The sequence below is a fragment of the Ranitomeya imitator genome, chromosome 6 (genome assembly GCF_032444005.1).
Source record: "Ranitomeya imitator isolate aRanImi1 chromosome 6, aRanImi1.pri, whole genome shotgun sequence".
Lineage (NCBI taxonomy): Eukaryota > Metazoa > Chordata > Amphibia > Anura > Dendrobatidae > Ranitomeya > Ranitomeya imitator.
The window spans coordinates 314,956,690-314,981,235 of NC_091287.1; the positions used below are offsets into that span (position 1 = coordinate 314,956,690).

At 44.4% G+C, this 24,546-nt stretch overlaps 1 protein-coding gene and 1 long non-coding RNA gene across 3 annotated transcripts in view; one reads left to right on the forward strand and one right to left on the reverse strand.

Annotated features, from left to right (window-relative positions):
- The window catches only part of WRNIP1 (WRN helicase interacting protein 1), a 181,825-nt gene that overhangs the window by 44,440 nt on the left and 112,839 nt on the right, over positions 1-24,546 (forward strand). For both annotated transcript variants that reach the window (XM_069730761.1, XM_069730762.1), the window contains exon 3: positions 2,583-2,815. In XM_069730761.1, coding sequence (XP_069586862.1) covers positions 2,583-2,815 — 233 coding nt within the window. The remainder of the gene's footprint in view (positions 1-2,582; positions 2,816-24,546) is intronic.
- LOC138642547 (uncharacterized) overlaps positions 13,390-24,546 on the reverse strand; it is a 135,730-nt gene continuing 124,573 nt past the window's right edge. Inside the window, exon 3 of the long non-coding RNA XR_011314056.1 lies at positions 13,390-19,855. This is a non-coding gene — a long non-coding RNA (uncharacterized lncRNA). The remainder of the gene's footprint in view (positions 19,856-24,546) is intronic.

Sequence of the window (24,546 nt, forward strand, 5' to 3'; positions counted from 1 at the left end):
ACATCAGAGGAGAGAGAAATTAAATGGGAAAACAGACTCTTTTTTTTTCGGCGGTCAATGTTATTCCGTTAATAAAGACAATCACAACACTGGGTTTGGTTAAAAAAACGACCCGAATCATGTTCTCTTGGGTCTCAGCTACCCCTGGTAGCCGACAACCTGGAGAAATTCCGACTCTGGTGGGCGCTATACCCTTATTTTTCAACGCCATTAAAAAGCGCCGCTGAGGCATAAGTAACCTTAACTGCCGCCGTTAAAAGGCGTATGGGTGGTCTTTAAAGGGTTAACATGCCAGTATAACAATAAAGATTAATGGTTGATCTTGCTACCCACCCATTAGTCAGATATTTAGCGATTTAGCCTTAGAGCCTACAAGTAACCCAAAACACTATTTCTTTTTAATAATTATTTTAAAATATAGAGATATTTGTGCAGAATATATTTTATTATTTCTGATTGGCTTTCTTTCCTCTTACTCGTATTGGCTAGTCACATCTTTTGCCAAACAAAATCTTCTACAATCTCGTGGCAAAATGCCTTTACACTTAGGACCAGAACATTCTTACGTGTCCATCCTTAGATATCACTTATTTTGGGGCACAAGGCTGATGTTAAAATGGTGTCCATGTTCTGTATGTTTGGCATCTTTTGCTAGATTTCAGCATGTGACTTTTGCAGAAGATATGCTCTGAATCTGAACATTCTCTCAATGTCAAAGTGGTCACAAATGAGTTCACGTTATGTAGCAAACCTTACATACTTGTTAATGAGTTGTATGCTTATACATATAAGCAGTCTTGTCAGTTCTGTTTTGTAAGTTTTGTTTTTAATCTGAAATCTGATTATCTGCCTTCAGTAATTGCTGTACGGTTCGTATGCTTTAGATTTTATAAAATACCACATGTTGGAATCTAGTGCAACCCATGTAGGTACCAATGATGCCATAATTATCAGTTGTTAAGATATTATTCACCTTTCCTGCCTTATAGGTTTAATCTCTTTGTGCCATATACCTATAGTTAGAGTATCTGAAGTGTTTTCCATGTAACTACATTTCTTAATTCAGCATCTGGCACTTTCCCATACCACAGAGTCACAAGACAAACTAAGAAACTACTGATTAAAAATCACTGTAATAACTGAATTCTTTGTAGTGGCCTTTTATGTTGTCCTATCTTTCCTAAAAGAGCCACCTCAATCATTTATAGCATATGTACAGGATATGCCACAAATGTCAGATGGCACCTGAATCTGTCTTGAAAAATTGACCCCATCAAGCGCTGTCCAAAATTGAGAGATGGCCATGGGCTTGGCAGTTTTTGGAGCTCCCCTTTGAATGTATGGAGAGAGTCACACGTGCATCCAGCTCTCCATATTGTAAAGCATGCGATGGGGCCCTGGTCTGAAAATAGATGTGGGTCCCAGATGTGAGACCCACATCTATCAGACATTTATGGCATGTGCTGTGCATAGCAATATCCTATAGATGGTAATAACCCTGTATAACTTTCCCCCTTAGGCCGGGTTCACATTGCGTTAACAGCAGCCCGTTCAACACATGCGTTAACGGGCTGCTGTTAACGCAAGTGCCAATATGTCATCGGCTAGCGCAGATAGAGCATCTGCCAGCTCTATCTGCGCTAGCAGTGACGGACCCGGAAAACGCTGCAGCCCACGTCCCAGGGTCCGTCACTCAATGACTGCACATCGCTAGCGCACGCCCATTGTGGGCTTGCGCTAGTGATGCGTCCGACATAGGGCTTAATGGCGGCGTTAACGGACTGCGTTACACCGCATTATGCCGCGGTGTAACGTAGTCTGTCTAACGGACGCCAAAGACGCAGTGTGAACCCATCAGGTTAGTTTAATATGCTACACTTGGGTCAACCTGTACTCCAGAATCCGTGATAAACCTACAGCCATTAATAACAGATGATTTAAAATATTTATTGCAATTGTTTTGTTTTGAGGAGATCGGAGTATGATCCATGTTACTGTGACACATCTAAATAAAGAAAATGATCTATGTATATGAAAATCCATTTTACAATATTAATTGTTGCAGCCTCTTGGATATGTAACAAAAGCTAATGAAATAAAACACATTATATTATTATATTAGTAACAATAATAATTGAAAATATCATCTGAAGTAGTATACTTCAGTCAGAGGGCATGATCTTGACACACTATCAAATTTACTAAAATGGAGTGTAAGATTATCATAGGGTGAAAGAAGTGCCTGTATTCTGGTGGATACACAATCTGATACGTTAGAAGACAAGGATGGAAGCTGCCACTCAGGCACTTAAAATTGTAATGTCAAGCCTGCAGATTTTAGCATAATTCTAATCCCTCTTGGAATGGGTGCAATCTGTAGCACCTTGTAACTACCACTGTATATATATATCTATATCCATATAGAATCCCACTGACTAAACAAATTACAAATATATTTGACATCCCCACATGTAACCTATTGACAAGTATTTCCTCACTTATTCTGTGCAGATTGTTTGTTGAGATGTAGGTACTTACTCAGGATACTTGAGATGTTCTTTTTGTTTTCCTCCCATGCCCAGGACACTTTTTTGCCACACGTTGAGTGTGGAACAATCACTCTTATTGGAGCAACGACAGAAAATCCCTCTTTCCAGGTGAACAATGCGTTGTTGAGCCGCTGCAGAGTTATTGTTCTGGAGAAGCTCTCAGTGGAAGCGATGGAGATTATCTTAAGGCGAGCTGTGCACTCCTTGGGCATCCAGGTTCTGCAGGAGAATGAACAGCCTGAGGGAAGTAGCAGTGATACCTCAGAGTAAGTGATAGAGCAACAGACAGGCATTGGTACACAGAATAAGAAGGGTCTAACTTGTCAAGTGGCCAAAAAGGGGAGGTGGAATGTTGAGTAGCAACTTATTACAGCAGACTAAAAGTGTACACATGTTAGTGTCCCTTCTGCTACTTGAACAAACTTTTGAGGCTTATCAATTTTATGCATCTCAAAGTTTTGCAACCTGCACAATCAAATGAACAACAAAATTTTTGAATGTTTGTTAACTTACTAAAGATACTTAATTAACCACCACTAAAGAGTGTGTCTGGTATTAAAGTAGATCTGCCTGTAGGATTGTAGACCTGGAACATAGAACACTGCTATACTCACCAGCCGCAGTCCCATTGTTTACTTTCTGGTGCTACTGCAGTCTTGGTTGACAGGCTGCAGCGGTCGCTTCATGACTACAGTGCACATCATCACTCTAGCCAAACACAGAGCAGCGTCTTTTTCTGTCTACATGCTCAGTGACTGGCTGCAGGGGTCATATGTGCTGTAAATAGGACTTCCCTGCAATAGAAGCCTACCAAGATACTTGGACAATAGCAGATAGGCAGCGATGGACTTACGATGGGTGACAATAGCTGTGTTTGTTATTTTATATGTATGAAACCCTTTGGTCAATTACAAAGTAATTCCGGAAACCTATGGCCATGTCTCTTTGATTTTCGTATCAATATTGAAAGTGTGGTTGATTTATGCATTTCAATACAGATTGTGATCCAACCACCCATAGTGGAGACAGTTCTGGTTATTGATTGTCTTTTGGCTTCCATAATATATATTAATACACATACACACACTTTACACATCCCTGTTAAAATGCCAGGTTTTAGTCATGTAAAAATAAACCATACCAAGAAAAATCATTTCGGAACTTTTTTCCACCTTAAATCTTGCCTATACTTTTACAATTCGATTGAAATATAAACTGAAATGTTCTGGTGAAAAAAAAAATTAGAATAATATGGTTGCACAAATATGCATACCCTTAAACTAACACTTTGATGAAGTATCCTTTGAATTTATGGCAGCGTTCAGTGTTTTTAGGTAGGAATCTATCAGCATGGCACATCCATAATTGCAATCTTAGCCCACTTTTCCTTGCAGTAGCGCTCCAAATATTATGAGGGCATCACCTATGAATAGTGCCCTTTTCAGGTCACCCACAGATTTTTAATTTGATTCAGGTCCGGACTCTGGCTGGGCCACTTCAAAAGTTGATCTTCTGGTGAGCCCTTTTTTTGTTGGTTTGGAGTTAGTTCCAAACTTACGTTCACGTAAGTGAGGCAGAGTATGCCTGGACAGCACGTGATTGCATGGATGCAAATTGCAGTCGCGTGACCTCCCGTGCGGTGTTTAGGCTGTGAGGATTTAGAAGGCTACAGTCACATAGAGTTACACAGAGTGAATGCAGAGTACCCCTTTAAGGTGAAAATCTGCAGCATATCCATACAAGGCAAGTGATTGAGACTTTGCAAAGGCAAGCATGCAACATTTTATATAATGAAAAAATGCTCATTTCATAGGAAATTTGTTATGAATTTCAACACTTTTTATGAAGAAGGGATGAAATTAGTGCTGAATTTTCAGCATAATTCACAGGAAAATCTGCATTTAAAATAGTAGTATAAATGCAGATATTTTTTCTTTTTACATTTTCTGTACGATTTGTAGCTGCCAATGCATTTTGTATTGTACTGTATGTAACTATAAAACATCAAATAACATACAAATAATAATTTTTACATGTGTTTTCCTATTATGCCGATTGCGGTTTTTGTAAAGAAACTTTTTAGGAATACATTCATGTATAAGATTCTAAGGCAAACTGTGCGTTCTCCCAGTTTCCAACACTGTTGGAATAAATGCTAAAGCAAAACTAATATGACAAAATGGGAAAAACTCTCACAGCTCTATCATGTGAATGCGATCTTAGGGAATTATTTGTATATGCAATGGTCTCGTCAACACTTATATTTTCCACCAATTTGCTTTCTTTTTTTTTTTTTGAGTTTTCTGCCTGATCTTCTACAGTATGTCTATCTGGTCCGTCTGCAGGTATGACAAGTCCTATGTAATACCGACTGATTGTTTTTCCACACTTCCAAGGATCAATTTCAATAAGGGAAGCAAGTGCATGTGGAAACTTTGGAAGCACAGAATGTTATTGAATGCAAACCTATCACATTACTGTGTGTACAAGCAGGGATTCCCTCAGCCCTTTGAATTTCTTCCATCTCTTTGCATGTGCCAGTGCTTAGCATATCAATCATTTTAGCCTGTTAGGATAGTTTTCTATTTGCCACATAGCACACAATGTGAAGCACAAGTAACATGCCTTGTTTGTAGTGCAGATGGTGTCTCTTCGCTTTCTGCTGGGCAAAAATTCTCACAGACTTAAGGTACCTTCACACTAAGCGACGCTGCAGCGATACCGACAACGATGTTGATCGCTGCAGCGTCGCTGTTTGGTCGCTGGAGAGCTGTCACACAGACAGCTCTCCAGCGACCAACGATGCCGGTAACCAGGGTAAACATCGGGTTACTAAGCGCAGGGCCGCGCTTAGTAACCTGATGTTTACCCTGGTTACCATCGTAAAAGTAAAAAAAACAAACACTACATACTTACCTTCCGCTGTCTGTCCCCCGGCGCTCTGCTTTCCTGCACTGACTGTGAGCACAGCGGCCGGAAAGCAGAGCGGTGACGTCACCGCTGTGCTCTGCTTTCCGGCTGGCCGGCGCTCACAGCCAGAGCAGAGAAGCACAGCGCCGGGGACAGACAGCGGAAGGTAAGTATGTAGTGTTTTTTTTTTTTTTTACTTTTACGCTGGTAACCAGGGTAAACATCGGGTTACTAAGCGCGGCCCAGTGAAGACATCGCTGAATCGGCGTCACACACGCCGATTCAGCGATGTCTGCAGGAAGTCCAGCGACGAAATAAAGTGCTGGACTTTCTGCAGCGACCAACGACATCACAGCAGGATCCTGATCGCTGCTGCGTGTCAAACTGAACGATATCGCTAGCCAGGACGCTGCAATGTCACGGATCGCTAGCGATATCGTTCAGTGTGAAGGTACCTTTACTCCTAAACCTTGAAGAAAACCTTACCAGAAGATAGAAAGCCGTTATAGCTGTTAATTGGTTACCAGTGCCACATTTATGCCTAAAGCTTTGCTGGTAGAAAATAGACATGTCTCTGTGATTTTTTGCATGGACACTTAGTCCGCTAAAAACACGGACATGTGAATAGCAGCATAGGTCATAATGGGTAATTGTTCTATCTGTGAAAATCATGGATAGAACAGGCATGTAAAACACGGACATCTGAATGAGGCCTTATTGACACTGTTCAGACACATCCTGTTTAGATTCTGAACCAAACATCCATATTGGTTTACAGTACAATAAATCTAATGTAAACAATCTGCAGCATGCTCCTTTTTGCCCATTCATAGACTTAAGGTTCAAGCATGGGGAGCCACCAAAATACAAAAATGTTCTCAATTCAGGAATACACTAGCTGAGTCCTCGTTATGACATGATAGGGTTCTCCCCCTAATTGCTACGTTCTCGAAATGCTCCGTTTTCGTCAGGGGTCAAGACATTGGCACGGTGACCAGAAAAATGTCCACATGGAAAATTGCCCACACAGAAAATTGCGAATTGCAGCACCACAAAGTTTCATATCTGTTCACTCTAAGGCTATGTGCACACGTTGCACATTATTTGCGGTTTTTTAGCGTTTTTGCGCTATAAAAACGCTATAAAACCGCAAATAATCTGAATACATTAAGCATCCTATCATTTTTAATGAAATCCGCAATTTCTGTGCACATGATGTGCATTTTTCCGCATGAAAAACGCATTGCGGAAAAATAATGAACCTGCTCATTAATTTTGTGGTTTTTTCGCAGTTTTCCCACTGTCTAATGCATTGGGAAATGTCTGGGAAAACCGCGCAAAAAAACGCATGCGGATTTCATGCGGAAATCTGGCAGAAATGTCCGGATTTCCCCAGGAATTTTCTGCATGAATGCCTTAACGTGTGCACATAGCCTAAGGGTATGTGCGCACGTTGCGGATTTGGCTGCGGATCCGCAGCGGATTTGGCCCTGTTTTCCATGCGGTGTACAGTACCATGTAAACTTATGGAAAACAAAAACCGCTATGCACACGCTGCGGAAAAAAACGCTCAGATTTGCAGCTTTTTTTCCGCAGCATGTCAATTCTTTGTGCGGAACTGCAGCGTTTCTGCACCCATTGACTTCTATTGTGTCAGGCCAATCCCCAGCAAACCCGCGGATGTAAAAAAGATCTGCAGTTTTGCTGCGGTTGTGGGTGCGAGAGAAACGCTGCGGCCCGGGAGGAGGGAAGTGTGTGGGCGGTGACTGTGGGTGTGTCTGTGTGTGCAGGTGGGGTCTTTGTGTGTGTGTGGGTCGGGGGGACTGTGTGCGGGGCTGGAGTGGGTCTGTGTGGGGTCAGCAGGGCTGTCTGGGGTCTGCGGGGCTGTCTGGGGGTCTGCAGGCTTTATTTTTTTAAGCAGTGTACACTCCTCAAAAATTAGATAAGCTTTGAACGCCTTGGTTTTATTCCCCTTTGACTTAAGTTATTCCCTAGGTGATGAGGAGTGTTTTCTCATGATTAAAGTACCGCATGTGATATTTGACACCTGATAGAGGTGTCTCAGGGCTGTGGAGTCAGTAAGCTAAACCTGCAACTCCTCAATTTCCATTACTTCATGACTCGACTCCACAGCACTGTCTCTCACTATGGAGCATGTACATAAAGTGCAACACAGATTCATCTCAACTAAAAGCTAAGATCCTTAGATCAAGAACAGAACAGACATTTATACGACATTCATAATTTTTTCATAAGAATTAGGAAAAGTTTACAGCACATCCTGCATTGAACTACTGGACTCAATTTATTATATACACTGCTCAAAAAATAAAGGGAACACTTAAACAACAGAATATGATTCCAAGTAAATCAAACGTATGTGAAATCAAACTGTCCACTTAGGAAGCAATACTGATTGACAATCAATTTCACATGCTCTGGTGCAATTGGAATAGACAACAGATGGAAATTATTGGCAATTATCAAGACACATTCAATAAAGGAGTGGTTCTACAGGTGGGAACCACAGACCACATCTTAGTAATGCTTTCTGGCTGATGTTTTGATCACTTTTGAATGTTGGCTGTGCTTTCACACTCGTGGTAGCTTGAGACGGACTCTACAACCCACACAAGTGGCTCATGCCGTGCAGCTCATCCAGGATGGCACATGAATGCAAGCTGTGGCAAGAAGGTTTGCTGTGTCTGTCAGCGTAGTGTCCAGAGGCTGGAGGCGCTACTAGGAGACAGGCCAGTACACCAGGAGATGTGGAGGGGGCTGTAGGAGGGCAACAACCGAGCAGCAGGACCGCTATCTCAGCCTTTGTGCAAGGAGGAACACTGCCAGAGCCCTGCAAAATGACCTCCAGCAGGCCACAAATGTACATGTTTCTGCACAAACGGTTAAAAACCCACTCCATGAGGATGGTCCGAGTGCCCGACGTCCACAGATGGGGTTGTGCTCACAGCCCAACACCGTGCAGGAAGCTTGGCATTTGCCACAGAACACCAGGATTGGCAAATTCGCCACTGGCGCTCTGTGCTCTTCACAGATGAAAGCAGGTTCTCACTGAGCACATGTAACAGATGTGACAGAGTCTGGAGACGCCATGGAGAGCGATCTGCTGCCTGCAACATCCTTCAGCATGACCGGTTTGGCAGTGGGTCAGTAATGGTGTGGGGTGGCATTTCTTTGGAGGGCCGCACAGCCCTCCATGTGCTCGCCAGAGGTAGCCTGACTGCCATTAGGTACCGAGATGAGATCCTCAGACCCCTTGTGAAACCATATGCTGGTGCGGTTGGCCCTGGTTCCCCCTAATGTAGGACAATACCAGACCTCATGTGGCTGGAGTGTGTCAGCAGTTCCTGCAAGATGAAGGCATTGAAGCTATGGACTGGCCCGCCCGTTCCCCAGACCTGAATCCAATTGAACACATCTGAGACATCATGTCTCGCACCATCCACCAACATCACATTGCACCACAGACTGTCCAGGAGTTGGCGGATGCTTTAGTCCAGGTCTGGGAGGAGATCCCTCAGGAGACCATCCGTCGCCTCATCAAGAGCATGTTCAGGCATTGTAGGGAGGTCATACAGACACATGGAGGCCACACACACTACTGAGCATCATTTCCTTGTCTTGAGGCATTTCCACTGAAGCTGGATCAGCCTGTAACTTCATTTTCCATTTTGATTTTGAGCATCATTCCAACTCCAGACCTCCGTGGGGTATTGGTTGTGATGTACTTTGATAATTTTTAGGTTTTATTGTTCTCAACACATTCCACTATGTAATGAATTAAAGATTCACAACTGGAATATTTAATTCAGTGATATCTAGGATGTGGGATTTTAGTGTTCCCTTTATTTATTTTTAGCAGTGTATTTTAGGAGTCTGAGCTGGTCCATTTTACACCTACTCCAACTCCACTAAACTGGACACTATTTCCAGAGCCCTGGGCGTCTTGTGCTTTTGGTCCCGATATTAGACCCATGGTAATTTGAGGGCAAGGCTAAGGCTACTTTCACACATCAGGCTTTTTGATTCAGGCACTATCCGGCAATTTTTTTGAAAAAAAGGATCAGTTGTTTTTATTTTATGCTGGATCCGTTTTTTTCCCATAGAGTTTTATTAGCGCCGGATTGTGCCTGATAACTAGACGTTTCATCTGTTTTTTTCCGGATCTCTCTCTCTCTTTTTGGCTAATGTGCTAGCTAGATGTGGTCTTCTGTTAAATGAATTATTTGATTACAGCTGCCAGTCAGATATGGTGATGTGAGTTGTTAGATTCATGTATTTTAAGGTGCCTAAGGGTACCGTCACACAGTGGCACTTTTGTCGCTACGACGGTACGATCCGTGACGTTCCAGCGATATCCATACGATATCGCTGTGTCTGACACGCAGCAGCGATCAGGGACCCTGCTGAGAATCGTACGTCGTAGTAGATCGTTTGGAACTTTCTTTCGTCGCTGGATCTCCCGCTGTCATCGCTGGATCGGTGTGTGTGACACCGATCCAGTGATGCGTTCGCTTGTAACCAGGGTAAACATCGGGTTACTAAGCGCAGGGCCCCGCCCATAAAAAAACAAACAGTACATACTCACATTCCGGTGTCCGTCAGGTCCCTTGCCGTCTGCTTCCCGCACTGACTGACTGCCGGCCGTAAAGTGAAAGCAGAGCACAGCGCGCTGTGCTGTGCTTTCACTTTACGGCCGGCAGTCAGTCAGTGCGGGAAGCAGACGGCAAGGGACAGACACCAGAATGTAAGTATGTAGTGTTTGTTTGTTTTTACGGTGGTAACCAGGGTAAACATCGGGTTACTAAGCGCGGCCCTGCGCTTAGTAACCCGATGTTTACCCTGGTTACCCGGGGACCTCGGCATCGTTGGTCGCTGGAGAGCTTACAAATACTGATGTAAAATACTGACCAAACACTGCTAGTGTGAGGGCAGCCCAAGCAGTTCTCTATCAGTTATTTTTTACACTTGTTTGGGTGTGTTCTTCCTGAGAGTACAGCTGACCCCATTATTACCGTATATACTTGAGTATAAGCCGAGATTTTCAGCCCAAATTTTTGGGCTGAAAGTGCCCCTCTCGGCTTATACTCGAGTCAAGGTGGGTGGCAGGGTCGGCGGGTGAGGGCGCTGAGGCATACTTACCTGCTTCCAGCGATCCTGGCGCTCCCCGCCTGTCCCACGGTCTTCGGTGCTGCAGTTCTTCCCCTGTTCAGCGGTCACGTGGGACCGCTCATTAGAAAAATGAATATGCGGCTCCACCTCCCATAGGGGTGGAGCCACATATTCATTTCTCTAATCAGCGGTAACGGTGACCGCTGATAGAGGAAGAAGCTGCGGCACCGAAGACCAGCGGTGCGGGAGAAGGAGCCGGACGCCGGGACCAGGTAAGTATCGCATATTTGCCTGTCCCCGTTCCAGCTGCCGGGCGCCGCTCCATCTTCCCGGCGTCTATCTGCACTGACTGTGCAGGTCAGAGGGCGCGATGACGCATATAGTGTGCGCGGCGCCCTCTGCCTGATCAGTCAGTGCGGAGAGACGACGGGACGGGACGCTGGGAGCTGCAAGCAAGAGAGGTGAGTATGTGTTTTTTTTTTTTTTATTATTGCAGCAGCAGCAGCAGCAATGGCACAGATTTATGTGGAGCATCTATGGGGCAATAATGAACGGTGCAGAGCACTATATGGCACAGCTATGGGGCAATAATGAACGGTGTAGAGCACTATATGGCACAGCTATGGGACAAAAATGAACGGTGCAGAGCATTGTATATGGGGCACAGCTTTCTGTGACACATCTATGGGGCAATAATGAACGGTGCAGAGCATTATATATATAATTTTACTCTTATTGGTATCTATTTTTATTTTTGAAATTCACCGGTAGCTGCTGCATTTCCTACCCTAGGCTTATACTCGAGTCAATAAGTTTTCCCAGTTTTTTGTGGCAAAATTAGGGGGGTCGGCTTATACTCGAGTACCGTATATACTCGAGTATAAGCCGAGATTTTCAGCCCAAATTTTTGGGCTGAAAGTGCCCCTCTCGGCTTATACTCGAGTCAATGTGGGTGGCAGGGTCGGGGGGTGAGGGCGCTGAGGTATACTTACCTAGTCCCAGCGATCCTCGCGCTGTCCCTGCCGTCCCACGGGCTTCTGTGCTGCAGCTTCTTCCCCTCTTCAGCGGTCACGTGGGACCGCTCATTAGAGATATGAATAAGCGGCTCCACCTCCCATAGGGGCGGAGCCGCCTATTCATTCCTCTAATCAGCGGTGCCGGTGACCGCTGACAGGAAGAGCTGCGGCACCGAAGACCAGGCAGAGGGACAGCGCGAGGATCGCCAGGACTAGGTAAGTATAGCATATTCACCTGTCCTCGTTCCAGCCGCCGGGCGCCGCTCCATCTTCCCGGCCGGCGCCTCCATCTTCCCGGCGTCTGCGCTCTGACTGTTCAGGCAGAGGGCGCGATGACGCATACAGTGTGCGCGGCGCCCTCTGCCTGATCAGTCAGAGCAGAGACGCCGGGAAGATGGAGGCGCCGGATCGAGACGCCGGGAGCTGCAATCAAGGGAGGTGAGTATGTGTTTTTTTTTTTTATTGCAGCAGCGGCGGCAGAGATTTCTATGGGGCACAATGAACGGTGCAGAGCACCGTATATGGCACAGCAATGGGGCACAATGAACGGTGCAAAGCACCGTATATGGCACAGCAATGGGGCACAATGAACGGTGCAGAGCACCGTATATGGCACAGCAATGGGGCACAATGAACGGTGCAGAGCACCGTATATGGGCACAGATATGGGGCACAATGAACGGTGCAGAGCACCGTATATGGCACAGCAATGGGGCACAATGAACGGTGCAGAGCACCGTATATGGGCACAGATATGGGGCACAATGAACGGTGCAGAGCACCGTATATGGCACAGCAATGGGGCACAATGAACGGAGCAGAGCACCGTATATGGGCACAGATATGGGGCACAATGAACGGTGCAGAGCACCGTATATGGCACAGCAATGGGGCACAATGAACGGTGCAGAGCACCGTATATGGGCACAGATATGGGGCACAATGAACGGTGCAGAGCACCGTATATGGCACAGCAATGGGGCACAATGAACGGTGCAGAGCACCGTATATGGCACAGCAATGGGGCACAATGAACGGTGCAGAGCACCGTATATGGCACAGCAACGGGGCACAATGAACGGTGCAGAGCACTGTATATGGCACAGCAATGGGGCACAATGAACGGTGCAGAGCACCGTATATGGCACAGCAATGGGGCACAATGAACGGTGCAGAGCACCGTATATGGCACAGCTATGGGGCACAATGAACGGTGCAGAGCACTATATGGCACAGCTATGGGGAAATAATGATCTATTTTTATTTTTGAAATTCACCGGTAAATGCTGCATTTCCACGCTAGGCTTATACTCGAGTCAATAAGTTTTCCCAGTTTTTTGTGGCAAAATTAGGGGGGTCGGCTTATACTCGGGTTGGCTTATACTCGAGTATATACGGTACATCTTCATCTGGCTCAAGGCTACAGGGGCTTTGCTGTATTCTTGTTCACTCAATTGACTAGTTACTGTGCACTTGTAAGAGGTGAAAAACTTGGCAGATTAGTTTAACGTGTCTGTAGTCTCTGTCTGTAATCTTGCCATTTAAACTGAGTGGACAATGCTTCCTGCATTTATAACCTATGATTTGTGTAATAGAGCTAATTTATTTAAAAAAAAAAGACTGATGTAGAAAAAAAAGTCTGCACAGGAGACACAAAGCAAGCAGAGATTATTAGTGTCGGGGTCGTCACGACAATACCCTTCATCCACCAGTCATTCCAAATCAAGATAAGAGCAGTGGTACCAAATTGAAGAATGAGTCAGACAAAATCTGGTTCAAACTCAGCGCCTGCCCGTTTGCCTACAAGGTGTAGTAACGTCTCAGCAACTGATTTTTATTTTCTAATACACAGCATTATATGATCTATTGGGGGAAGGTGTGCAGAGGGCGGGGATAGGCAGGGGTTAAGCAATGTATCTAGTATTCAGTCCTTCTGGTTGGTCTGACTTCATCTGATGAATCTTTTCTTTGTCCACATCTTGTTAAGTTTCGAATTCCAGAAAAATGTTACTTGTCCTTCTGGAATGTGCAACTTGTTCCTTCAGCCTGAAAGTGGGGCATACTGGCAGCCATCTTAAATACAATTAAATTTGCATTAGCAAGCATGTAAAAGAAAAACTTATTGTTTCACAGCATAAGAATATATAAAAGTACAAAGAGTATAAAGATAAATATATTTTCACCTTGACAATCCCCCCTAAACACTAAGTTTTTCCCTAAAAGAAAGATCCTTCGAGACTGTCCATGTGATGGGGAAAGGGGAGGTGGATTTCTTCATCCAGACACCTCAGAAGCTCTCCCCTTGTGAGAGGCCTCCAGGCAGCTGAACCCTTCACTAGCTTCACATGGAGTTCTCCTGCTGTCCCTAAACTAAATCTCTTAACATCATCTGAGAGTAAAGGGTATTGTCTATCTTCTTGAGGGGGACGTACTTAGGGATCTCCCCTGGATCAGTACCATCGTACTCAGGTGAGTCTACTTCTTGGTTGAGAAAGGTGCCAGTCGGAGTTGCCTTAGTGATAATCTTTTTATACAGGGGAATAACACAACAGAGAATTATCGATCCAACTACAAGAAGGGCAATCAGTACCAGACAAGCTTGTTGAAGGAATCCTTTGAGCCCATCCAACCAACCGGAAAAGAAAGATATGTCTACTCCAGCATTAGTTTTTAATTCTGCTTCTAACCCATTTATCTTCTTAAGGGCTATCATGGTCTTTCCATTTACCCCAGAGTTCTGAGGGATATAGGTACAACATTCCTCTCCCACCATCCCACAGACTCTTCCTTTCTCAGCTAAGATCATATCAAGGGCTAGTCGGTTTTGGAGGGTCATTCTAGTGTTAGGGCCCAACTCCTCAACTATACCTTGGAAAGTATCACAGATAAAATTGACAAACCTTTGTTCACTGTAATATATGTAATTGATCCAATCAACATTTTATTAATCTGCACTTGTGGATTAAAGAAGCAAAGCTAGCATAGATCTGGTTCTCGGCTTTAAATTGGTCAGGCACCCCCCTTGGCACTCCAATGCCATCGACATTTACCAATGGATCTTCTTCATAACCCATGTGGAGCTGATCGAGACTTCTCCTCTTTCTGGTATATTCATCAGGTGTCTCTGGATCCCAAGGTAAAATCTTGAACTGCATAGCTAGTTTAACAAGGGTGCATTGACCTATCCAGGCATTAGGCAACCTAGGACGGAGCTTACCATCTCCACATAACCAATAAATATCGTACATATACTGTGTATGATTAGCTGGCAAGTCAGTATCCAGGGAACTGTTCTCTTTACAGAACCCTGTCTCGAAGACCCCTACTGGTGTACCTGTAGTGTCTTGGGAATTATAGCAGGTATAATTATCAGCTAATACGGTTAACCCTCCTGGGACCTTTAGTGTGGGTGCTTCATGAATTAGTGGGACATAATCTGAGCAATCAGTGGGCTTTAAATCCTTCAACAGATTCATAACACAAGCAGTGGTATTGTCATCAGGTAAAAAAAAAAAACAATGCATATGTGTATAGATGTGTATTTGCTGCAGCACAAGCAATACATCCTACAGAGATACTCTGGACTCTCACATTGTATCTTACCCATTCTAACCATAAATTTTTCCTTGGGGCTGTTTGTCTTTCTATGGAGAAAACTTCTTGCCAACTGAGACCTGGAATGGGGATTACTTCGTTAACTATATTTTGCAAACGTTCACCTGGGCCTGTTTTAGCTGTACTGGTAACGGGGGCCTTGGTTGGTCTGAAACTAATATCCTGGAGCTGTATATGGCCTAAATTACCATAGTATCCACTATTAAACACATTATGAAAATATCTTCCCAGCACAATTGTTATCTCTGGTAACACATATATAATACTGGATAATTCCCTCTACCACCCGCTGAGTCTCGGGGCACTTGACTACATCGCAGAAATCAAATCACCAGATATTTACCGGGGCCGTTAGGTTTTCCCAGAGAATAGTGGCACCGGGATTCTTATTTACAATAGGGGCCGAGGAGGTAGGGGCGAGGATGACCCCTGGCCCTAGGACCAAAAACAACAACAACAACATTTTCCTTCGATCATCACTGTAAGCGCTGGTTCGGTCTCATTTACAGTGTGAAGCGTGGATTCAGGTGCTCTTTCCTTCAAGTTTTACTGACATAGCTTTTCACGACCATAAAACCACCAGGCTTCAAATTATGACAAATATCGGTTTCTGCTGAATCTGGAAGGGAAAAAGAAACTAAAACATGGGTGTTAGCAACATTTTTTACTAAGCTGAATAACATATTGAACAGCACGGTCAGTTTCCTCTGACAACTATTGAGACTTGAAAATTTGCAACTGAGAACCTAGCACCAAACAATATCTCCTATGGGGACAGGCCATGTTTTGCAATAGGGGTAGTACGAATATATAAGAGCCCTGGCCATGGAGCCGTAGTCTCCTGCATCATTTTGGTCAATTGTCCCTTCAGTGTACCGTTCAGCCTCTTAACTTTCCCACTGGATTGTGGAGAGTATGGAGGGCTACAGTGGATCCAAGCATTGTCAGAACCTCCTGATACACATGAGAAGGAAAGGCCGGGTCTTGGTCACTTTCAGCAACTTCTGGAACACCATATCTGCATATAACTTCCATCACCAGTTTCTTTGCTGTGATCTTTGCAGTCACGTTGGTAACGGGGAATGCTTCTGGAGAACATGTCGACAACCACCAGACAATATTCATACCTTCCAGACTTCGGCAACGTGATGTGGTCCACCTGGAGCCTTTGGAAAGGATAATCGGGCTTAGCAAGATGCTTCGGGGGTACACGTTGAAGTTGACCGGGATTGCAGATCTGACAGATACCTCGATGTGTGGGCCCATGCGCCCACGTGGCAATAGCAGGGTACATCCGCTTAGGGAGACACACAAGTTGGTCCTTTTTCCAGCGACCAATGTCCATACGTGCTCCATCAGCTTTCCACTGCTTCACTTCTTCCTTTGGAGACATTCTCTGCATCGTCATTAAGCGGTCTCGCGAGGTCCGGCAGAAGACCTCAGTCTGTCATAGATCATCAGGTTCCTGTAGAGTCAGTGTTTCTTGTAACTGTTTACGCTGAGAGCGTGTGGTCACCATAGCCTGTATGGTCTGTTCAACGGGTAGGAGAGCAGCGGCTTTTGCTTGCATATCCGCACAGGCGTTACCACCAGTCTGTGGTCTGTTCCATGGTACCGTGCTCCTTAACTTTGATAATGGCCACCTGAGTAGGTAATTCGATTGAGTCCATGAGGGTTTTAACAGCTTCAACATTCTTCACTGAGTCCCGGCAGTAGTAACAAATCCTCGATTGGCCCTTAGGGCTCCGAAATCATGAGCAATACCAAATGCATACTGTGAGTCCGTGTATATCAGCCCGCCTGTCTTTGGCTTGTGCTGACAGGGAGGGAGGGAGTGCAGCTCCGTGCACTACAGTGTCTTCTGTAGTAACAGCGTATCCTGTGTGGAGTCTGCCAAAATCATCACCATATCTTGAACAATCTTTCAGGGCCTTGTAGAGAGGTAGCATTATGCGGGATGCGTCCGGTATTCACTGACAACAATAAGTACATAGTCCAAGGAAACGCTGGAGTTCAGTCTCATCTTTTGGGAATGGAAGGGAGCTGACGGCTATTTTTTTTTCTTTCTTCTGTGAGGTGTCTGGCACCCTGAAGGAGACAGTGACCCAAAAATATCACTTAACCAAGGCAGAACCGAAGTTTCAAGGCCGAAACCCGACAGTTCAGATCTGCCAGATACTTGTGAAAACTAACAGTGGCAACAATGGCTTCCTGCTCTGTCTGTGCACACAACAAAAAACAAAAAAATTACCCACATACTGAAGCAACATATCATAGGAATATTTTAACTGACAGGGTTAGAGACACTATCCCCCCTATTTTTTTTTTTTTTAAACTGATTGGGAAAGAACATGTAAGATACACGTCTCATTATACTCATCTACATAGGGGTTATATAACGTACGGACCATCTGACCATCGTCTTGGAATTATACTCTGGAGTGGAACTGTGATAATAAATCTGTCCCCAGTAAATTTACCGGACATAAGGGAGAGATTACGAACTGAGCAGTAACTTCAGGGAAAGGTCCCACAGGGATGGGTTTTGTGAGAGTCTTACAATTGGGTCTGCCATCTACTCTAATTAAAACAAGCTCTTGGTCTGAGAATTAACATAGCGAGGCTTGGGAGGAAGATTTCCAGACACAGGGTTAAAATGAATATTGGAGCGTAAGACTGGATTTGTGTAAGGGAGGGGGCTGGAGCTGAAGTCTTCTGCTTCTTGGGCCACTGATAAGGAACCGAGCTGTGTGCCGTGTCCTTGAAGCTGCGGCAGGGGGGAGGGGGACTAGAGAGCGAGTAAGGATCGCTGCAGCTGCTGATACAGAACAGGTTAAGTTCTTCTGGACTCAGCGCGTACTGAACCAAGGACAGAATATACACAACTCCATATTCTTCAGCGCAGCCGGCCCCCCTTTCTCTGACCCGCAGCACAAAGAGGAAAAGTCAAAAAAAACAATTCGGGAAGGGGTTCACCCCTCCCATCGGCCACAAACACACAGATAAGAATTTACAGCATTCCTCAACACAAAAGAAGAAAAACCACAACGCAGCTATTTGACTCCCCCCTCCCATGGGGTGTTTCGGAAAACCACACAGAGTAGCGGAATACAGCAATTCTCAGACTCAATTAATTTCTACAAAACCTTCACACAATTCATATACCAAAACACCTTAGAAAAACCAATGATTGAGATATTTTATAGCCAAACACGGGCTCTGCATCCTTTCATCTTTCCTCTCCATCAACCTTTTTCCATTCCTCGTTCTTTAAAGCTCGCGCAACTCGCAGATGAGCTTGCACTTGTTCTAACAGTCCTTTATCTTTCAATATGCCCTTTTTGTTCTCTATGAAATTGTGCCATGTAGACGGCTGCAATCTCCCTGATGAGGGCAATCCTACATGCTTGTACAATCTCTCAACATTCTTGACTGCCTTCTTCCCCTCCCGTGACTCTACTATTGTCTTGACTTCCACAGCATCCTCATCTAACCTGTGGGGCACGGACTTCTTCTTTAAGAGACGTAACATGACTCACAGAATACTACGCCCTTCTGCAGTAGGCCGCTGACAGCGACAGCAACACTGTGTTCCCAACTACAACAAAAAAAAACACGGAACCTCGCGTTCGACGTGCTGTCCCTAACCTCTGAACACCAGTGATTAACAGTCTACCCTGTCACGATATTCTAAACGTTGGGAGGCGGTCTCCTAGTGAGAGCCCTCCACAGAAAAACAGGTGGTCCCCTCTCGGGACGTCTTAATTACCTATCTGGACAATATCACAGAGGCTGCGTCTCCTATCCCTTTCTCAAAGCCGCCCCCAATCCACAAACTTCCTCAATCTTTCACTCTATCACTACTAGGCAACAGTCACAGTTAGGGTGGTTGAATGGAGTACAATGACCGGTGGAGGAGGTGTGGTGTACACGAGGACGCGCAGAGTGCGACGTCTCTCAGTTGCTGGTTCGAAGCGTGGCACGAGATCGCGCTCGGTCTCACCACTCAACCGGTCACTCCCCAGACCCAAGGAGACCACAGACTAACCAATAACGGCTGAAACACTAGCAAGTGTGACACATACAGAATGTATGTTCTCCACTTACCGTGTTTGGAGGGTGATCAGTCCTCGAGGTCAGCCACTACGGGTGTCGTCCACGGACGTCCAGTTATGGGTCCAGGGGGTCTCGGATCTCGCGGGCCACGCCCCACGTTGGTTGCGCCAAATTGTCGGGGTCGTCACGACAATACCCTTCATCCACCAGTCATTCCAAATCAAGATAAGAGCAGTGGTACCAAATTGAAGAATGAGTCAGACAAAATCTGGTTCAAACTCAGCGCCTGCCCGTTTGTCTACAAGGTGTAGTAACGTCTCAGCAACTGATTTTTATTTTCTAATACACAGCATTATATGATCTATTGGGGGAAGGTGTGCAGAGGGCGGGGATAGGCAGGGGTTAAGCAATGTATCTAGTATTCAGTCCTTCTGGTTGGTCTGACTTCATCTGATGAATCTTTTCTTTGTCCACATCTTGTTAAGTTTCGAATTCCAGAAAAATGTTACTTGTCCTTCTGGAATGTGCAACTTGTTCCTTCAGCCTGAAAGTGGGGCAAAGGTGAATACTGGCAGCCATCTTAAATACAATTAAATTTGCATTAGCAAGCATGAAAAAGAAAAACTTATTGTTTCACAGCATAAGAATATATAAAAGTACAAAGAGTATAAAGATAAATATATTTTCACCTTGACATTAGTAAATAATATGTTTGATTGGAATATGGTTAGTTGATAGGATTATAGCTCCTTAGCAATAATTAATGGTTGCTGCAACTAATAATTCATGATACATCAAATGATTTTTTGTTCAATAGGCAGCTGCTTCATAAATCTACATAGACAGCGGTTAGGCATTGATGGTTCTGCCAGTTGGTCAGCCAGCAGCTTTCTCTTTTGAATCTCCCATCCACATAAATGCGCTCTCTGTCGAGCAATCCTGTGTTCTCTATAAGAGAGCTGCTGCTAGACTTGCAGTGGATTATATTGGCGAGAACAATAGGATTGACAGTGCAAAATTGGATAATCCATATCACCCCCATCGTCACCTGTCTGTGAGAATCTGGAGACCCCAATGCACATTAGACTGTTGGTTAAGCTTGTTGATATCAGCAGGGTCAGCTGACGTTAGTCTAATGTGTATGGGGGTGGTAAGGCTTTTTTAAAATCTTTTCTGTTTTCCTTTTTTCACTGGTTAGAGGTTAGTGAAAAAGTATGGTTATGGAGACATGATGGTCAGTGGGTGCTCTCGTCTGCTGCCCTGGCTTTCTTTAGAAAAAACGCACATGGACCAGGGCTCATCCCACTGAACACCCGCACTCCTTCCCTGTGGGCAGAATACTACTACAACATAGGGTTGGGCTTGTCACAGTGTGGCAGCACTTTATTGAACCACCAACAGACAATCACATATAGTACTGTCCCAGCAAGTACATAAGATGCAAATGACAGAGTCTCACCCTTCCTCTGGCCTGCTGGGATTAGAGCAACTGTGACTTCGGGGCATCCAGCGTTTATTACCCCAACCTGTAGCACCCTGCTTTTGGCTGGCACCCACAGAGAGGAGGTAGTGTCAAGCTTAGGAAGCTGACAGAGTACAGTGAGGTATTTGCTCAGGTGACCTGGATTCTCCAAACATCTTTGAGGGTTCAGTGATGGTCAATGGAGCAGATCTGTATTCCTCCAGCTGGTGCTGTGGTCCCTCAAGCTGACATCCTGTAGAGTGTCAAATCTGTATTCATCCGATTGGAGCCATGGTGCCTCTGCTACTGTCACATAGTCTGACTGGAAACAGAGGCAGATCCTCCTTTTTATAGCTCACAGCGACATTATCCACAGGTTTGGGGAAGGTGGAGGGAGGTTATTTCTCATTGTTCCAGTGTTCAACCAAAGGTACCGTCACATTAAGCGACGCTGCAGCGATCTAGACAACGATCCCGATCGCTGCAGCGTCGCTGTGTGGTCGCTTGAGTGCTGTCACACAGACAGCTCTCCAGCGACCAACGATGCCAGTCCCCTGGTAACCAGGGTAAACATCGGGTTACTAAGCGCAGGGCCGCGCTTAGTAACCCGATGTTTACGCTGGTTACCAGCGTAAACGTAAAAAAAACAAACACTACATACTTACATTCCGGTGTCTGTCCTCCGGCGCTGTGCTTTCCTGCAATGTCAGCGCCGGCCAGCCGTAAAGCACAGCGGGGACGTCATCGCTGTGCTTTACGGCTGGCCGGCGCTCACAGCCAGTGCAGGAAAGCACAGCGCCGGAGGACAGACACCGGAATGTAAGTATGTAGTGTTTTTTTTTTTTTTACGTTTACGCTGTGAAGACATCGCTGAATCGGCGTCACACACGCCGATTCAGCGATGTCTGCGGGAGGTCCAGCGACGAAATAAAGTGCTGGACTTTCTGCTCCGACCAACGATGGCATAGCAGTATCCTGATCGCTGCTGCCTGTCAAACTGAACGATATCGCTATCCAGGATGCTGCAACGTCACGGATCGCTAGCGATGTCGTTCAGTGTGACGGTACCTTAACCTGTATAGATTTTCCTTCAATATTTACAGGACAACAAGCTGCATGGACTGATACAATGGGTAATCAACATATTAGCAAACATTAATTATCCTGTGCCTTTGTTCTCTAAAGATAGCAGAACAATAAGCTGTAAGGGCTGATTCAATAGGTAAACAGCAACAATTCAGCAAACATCAATTTAATCTACAACAAGTCAGGCTATGTGCACACGTTTAGGTTTTTTTCGTGGTAAAAACGCTATAAGAACTCATTAAAAACGCATACATTATGCATCCTATCATTTAGAATGCATTCTGCATGTTTTGTGCACATGATGCGTTTTTTTCCTCGAAAAAAACGCATCGTGGTAAAAAAAAAGCAGCATGTTCATTAATTTTGCAGATTTTCTGCGTTTTTCCCGCTATTCTATGCATTTGGGAAAAAACGCACCAAAAACATAAAATCGCGGTAAAAACGCATGCGGATTTCTGGCAGAAATGTCAGTTTTTTGTCAGGAAAATTTCTGCAAGAAATCCTGACGTGTGCACATACCCTCAATGTTCAGACTAATATGAACAATAGCTGATGTCCATGAGCCTACAGAATATACGTTTGGCTTAAGAATAATTGCGGTGTCACATTTTGTGTTGCACCCTGATCATAGCACCTTTTATCTTTTATCCTGTAGTCACCTGAGAGCAAAGGGTTTGAATTGTGGAAAGCATATAAAGCCATGATGTAATGTGTAAATACTTAAGTAGGTATAGGAATAAGGATTATTTTATAACTTTTACATTGCTACTAGAATAAAAACTAAAACCTGTTTGCAAAACTTTTTCAATAAAACTGTCCTGTCATTTTGTGTCAACACACAACATTAAACTATGTAGTCTGACCTTGCATTTTTACTTAAAATTGTTATTCAAAGCATAAAGACAGGAAGTGAAATACGGTAAATATTGAACACATGACCAGTTTTCTAAGTAAACATTTCTAAAGATGCTATTAAGACGAAATTCTCGCCAAATGTTTGTAACAACCTATCTAATCCACACATGCAAAGAAATCAAACCATAGATGTACATAAACTATGTGCAATAATGAGAAATGACATACGGATAAAGTATTGAACACATGAAGAGAGGTGCAAAAAAAAAGCCATGGAAAGTCATGACACCAGCTGAAATCTACCAGTAGTTAGAAATCAATCCTGCCACTTAGTGAAAAATAATATCAAGTGATTCAACTGATGGCCTATAAAAAGGTTTCTCATTACCAAAGTGCTACACAAGAAAAATATCATGGTGGCTAAAACCAGTGAGCTATCAAGACCTTTGCAAAACATACTGATGGCATTGGTTATAGGAGAAATAATAAACCACTGAAGGTTCCAGTGGGCACTGATGGGCCATGGTCTGGAAGTGAAAGAACATCATTTCATAAACCAGCCACAAGTAGGTGCTCACCGCAAGATATCAGCGAAGGACCACCTGTGGAGAGCTACAGAAAGAACTGGATCCAGCAGCTACAATTGTTTCAAAGAAAACTCATAATGCACTCAACCTCCATAGCCAGTATGCAAGTTCACCACGCAAGATTCCATTGCTGAACAAAAATAATGTTTACGTGCTTTTAAAGTTTGATCAACCACATTTGACAAGCTTGTAAAATACGTGGAGAATACAGTCTGGTCAAATGAGTTCAAAATTGATCTCTTTGAATGTCATAATACACATCATGTTTGGAGGCCAAAAGATGCATATCACCCCAAGAACGCCATACCAACAGTGTAGTTTTGAGGTGGGAACATCTTGGTCTTGAGTTGTTTTTTAGCATATGGCACTGGCAAACTGCATATGATTGAAGGAAGGATGAATGAACAAATGTAGCAAGATATTCTTTAAAAAAATCTGCCATCTACCAGGATGATAAAAATGAAATGAGAGTGGATGTTTCAGCAAGACAATGATCCCAAGCACACAGCCAAGAAAACTCTCTCAATTGGTTTCAGAGAAAGAAAATAAAGTGCAAATTTATGTAAGGAATTAAAGCTCAGAGCTTATAGACTCATTGAAGGAGCCCACGGAATCTTCAGGATATGAAGTGTTTTGTGTAGAAGAATGGGACAAAGTCACACTTGTGCAATGCATGCAGCTAGTTTCTCAATCCAGGAGTTGTCTTGAAGTGGTCAACAAAGGCTTTGGTACCAAGTATTGAATTTTAGTAAGTGTGTTCAATACATGTTCCCTGTGTCTCCGTTCTCATTATTACACAACTTAATTTATGGATATCTATGGTTTCATTTCTTTTTGTGTGTGGTATTGGATGGGTTATTACTGACATCTAGGAAGAATTTCATGTCAATAGCATCTTGAGAAATCTATTAACTTCGAAAATTGGTGACCTGCTCAATACTTTTTCCAGCTGCTGTATGTGGCTTGAAAAGAGCGTTTTAAAAGAGGTTTTCCAGTTTTGGATCTGTCCCCCAGCTATTTTTTTTTCTCACTCTCCCTGGGTCCAGCACTCCGTCTCCGCCACCGCGCCCAGTGTCTGTTATTTTCAGTGCTGACGTCATGTAGGCAGCACCTATGCTAGTAACTGAGCTCAGCATCTCTGCTCTGGTTGATGGCAGAAGCCACTCAGAGCCTCTGAGCTCACTGATTGGTGCAGTGCTATTGATGTGACGTCAGTGCTGCAAACAGGAGCAGCGGCAGAGACTCCGCACTGGACCCAGATAGTATAATTAAAGGATAGT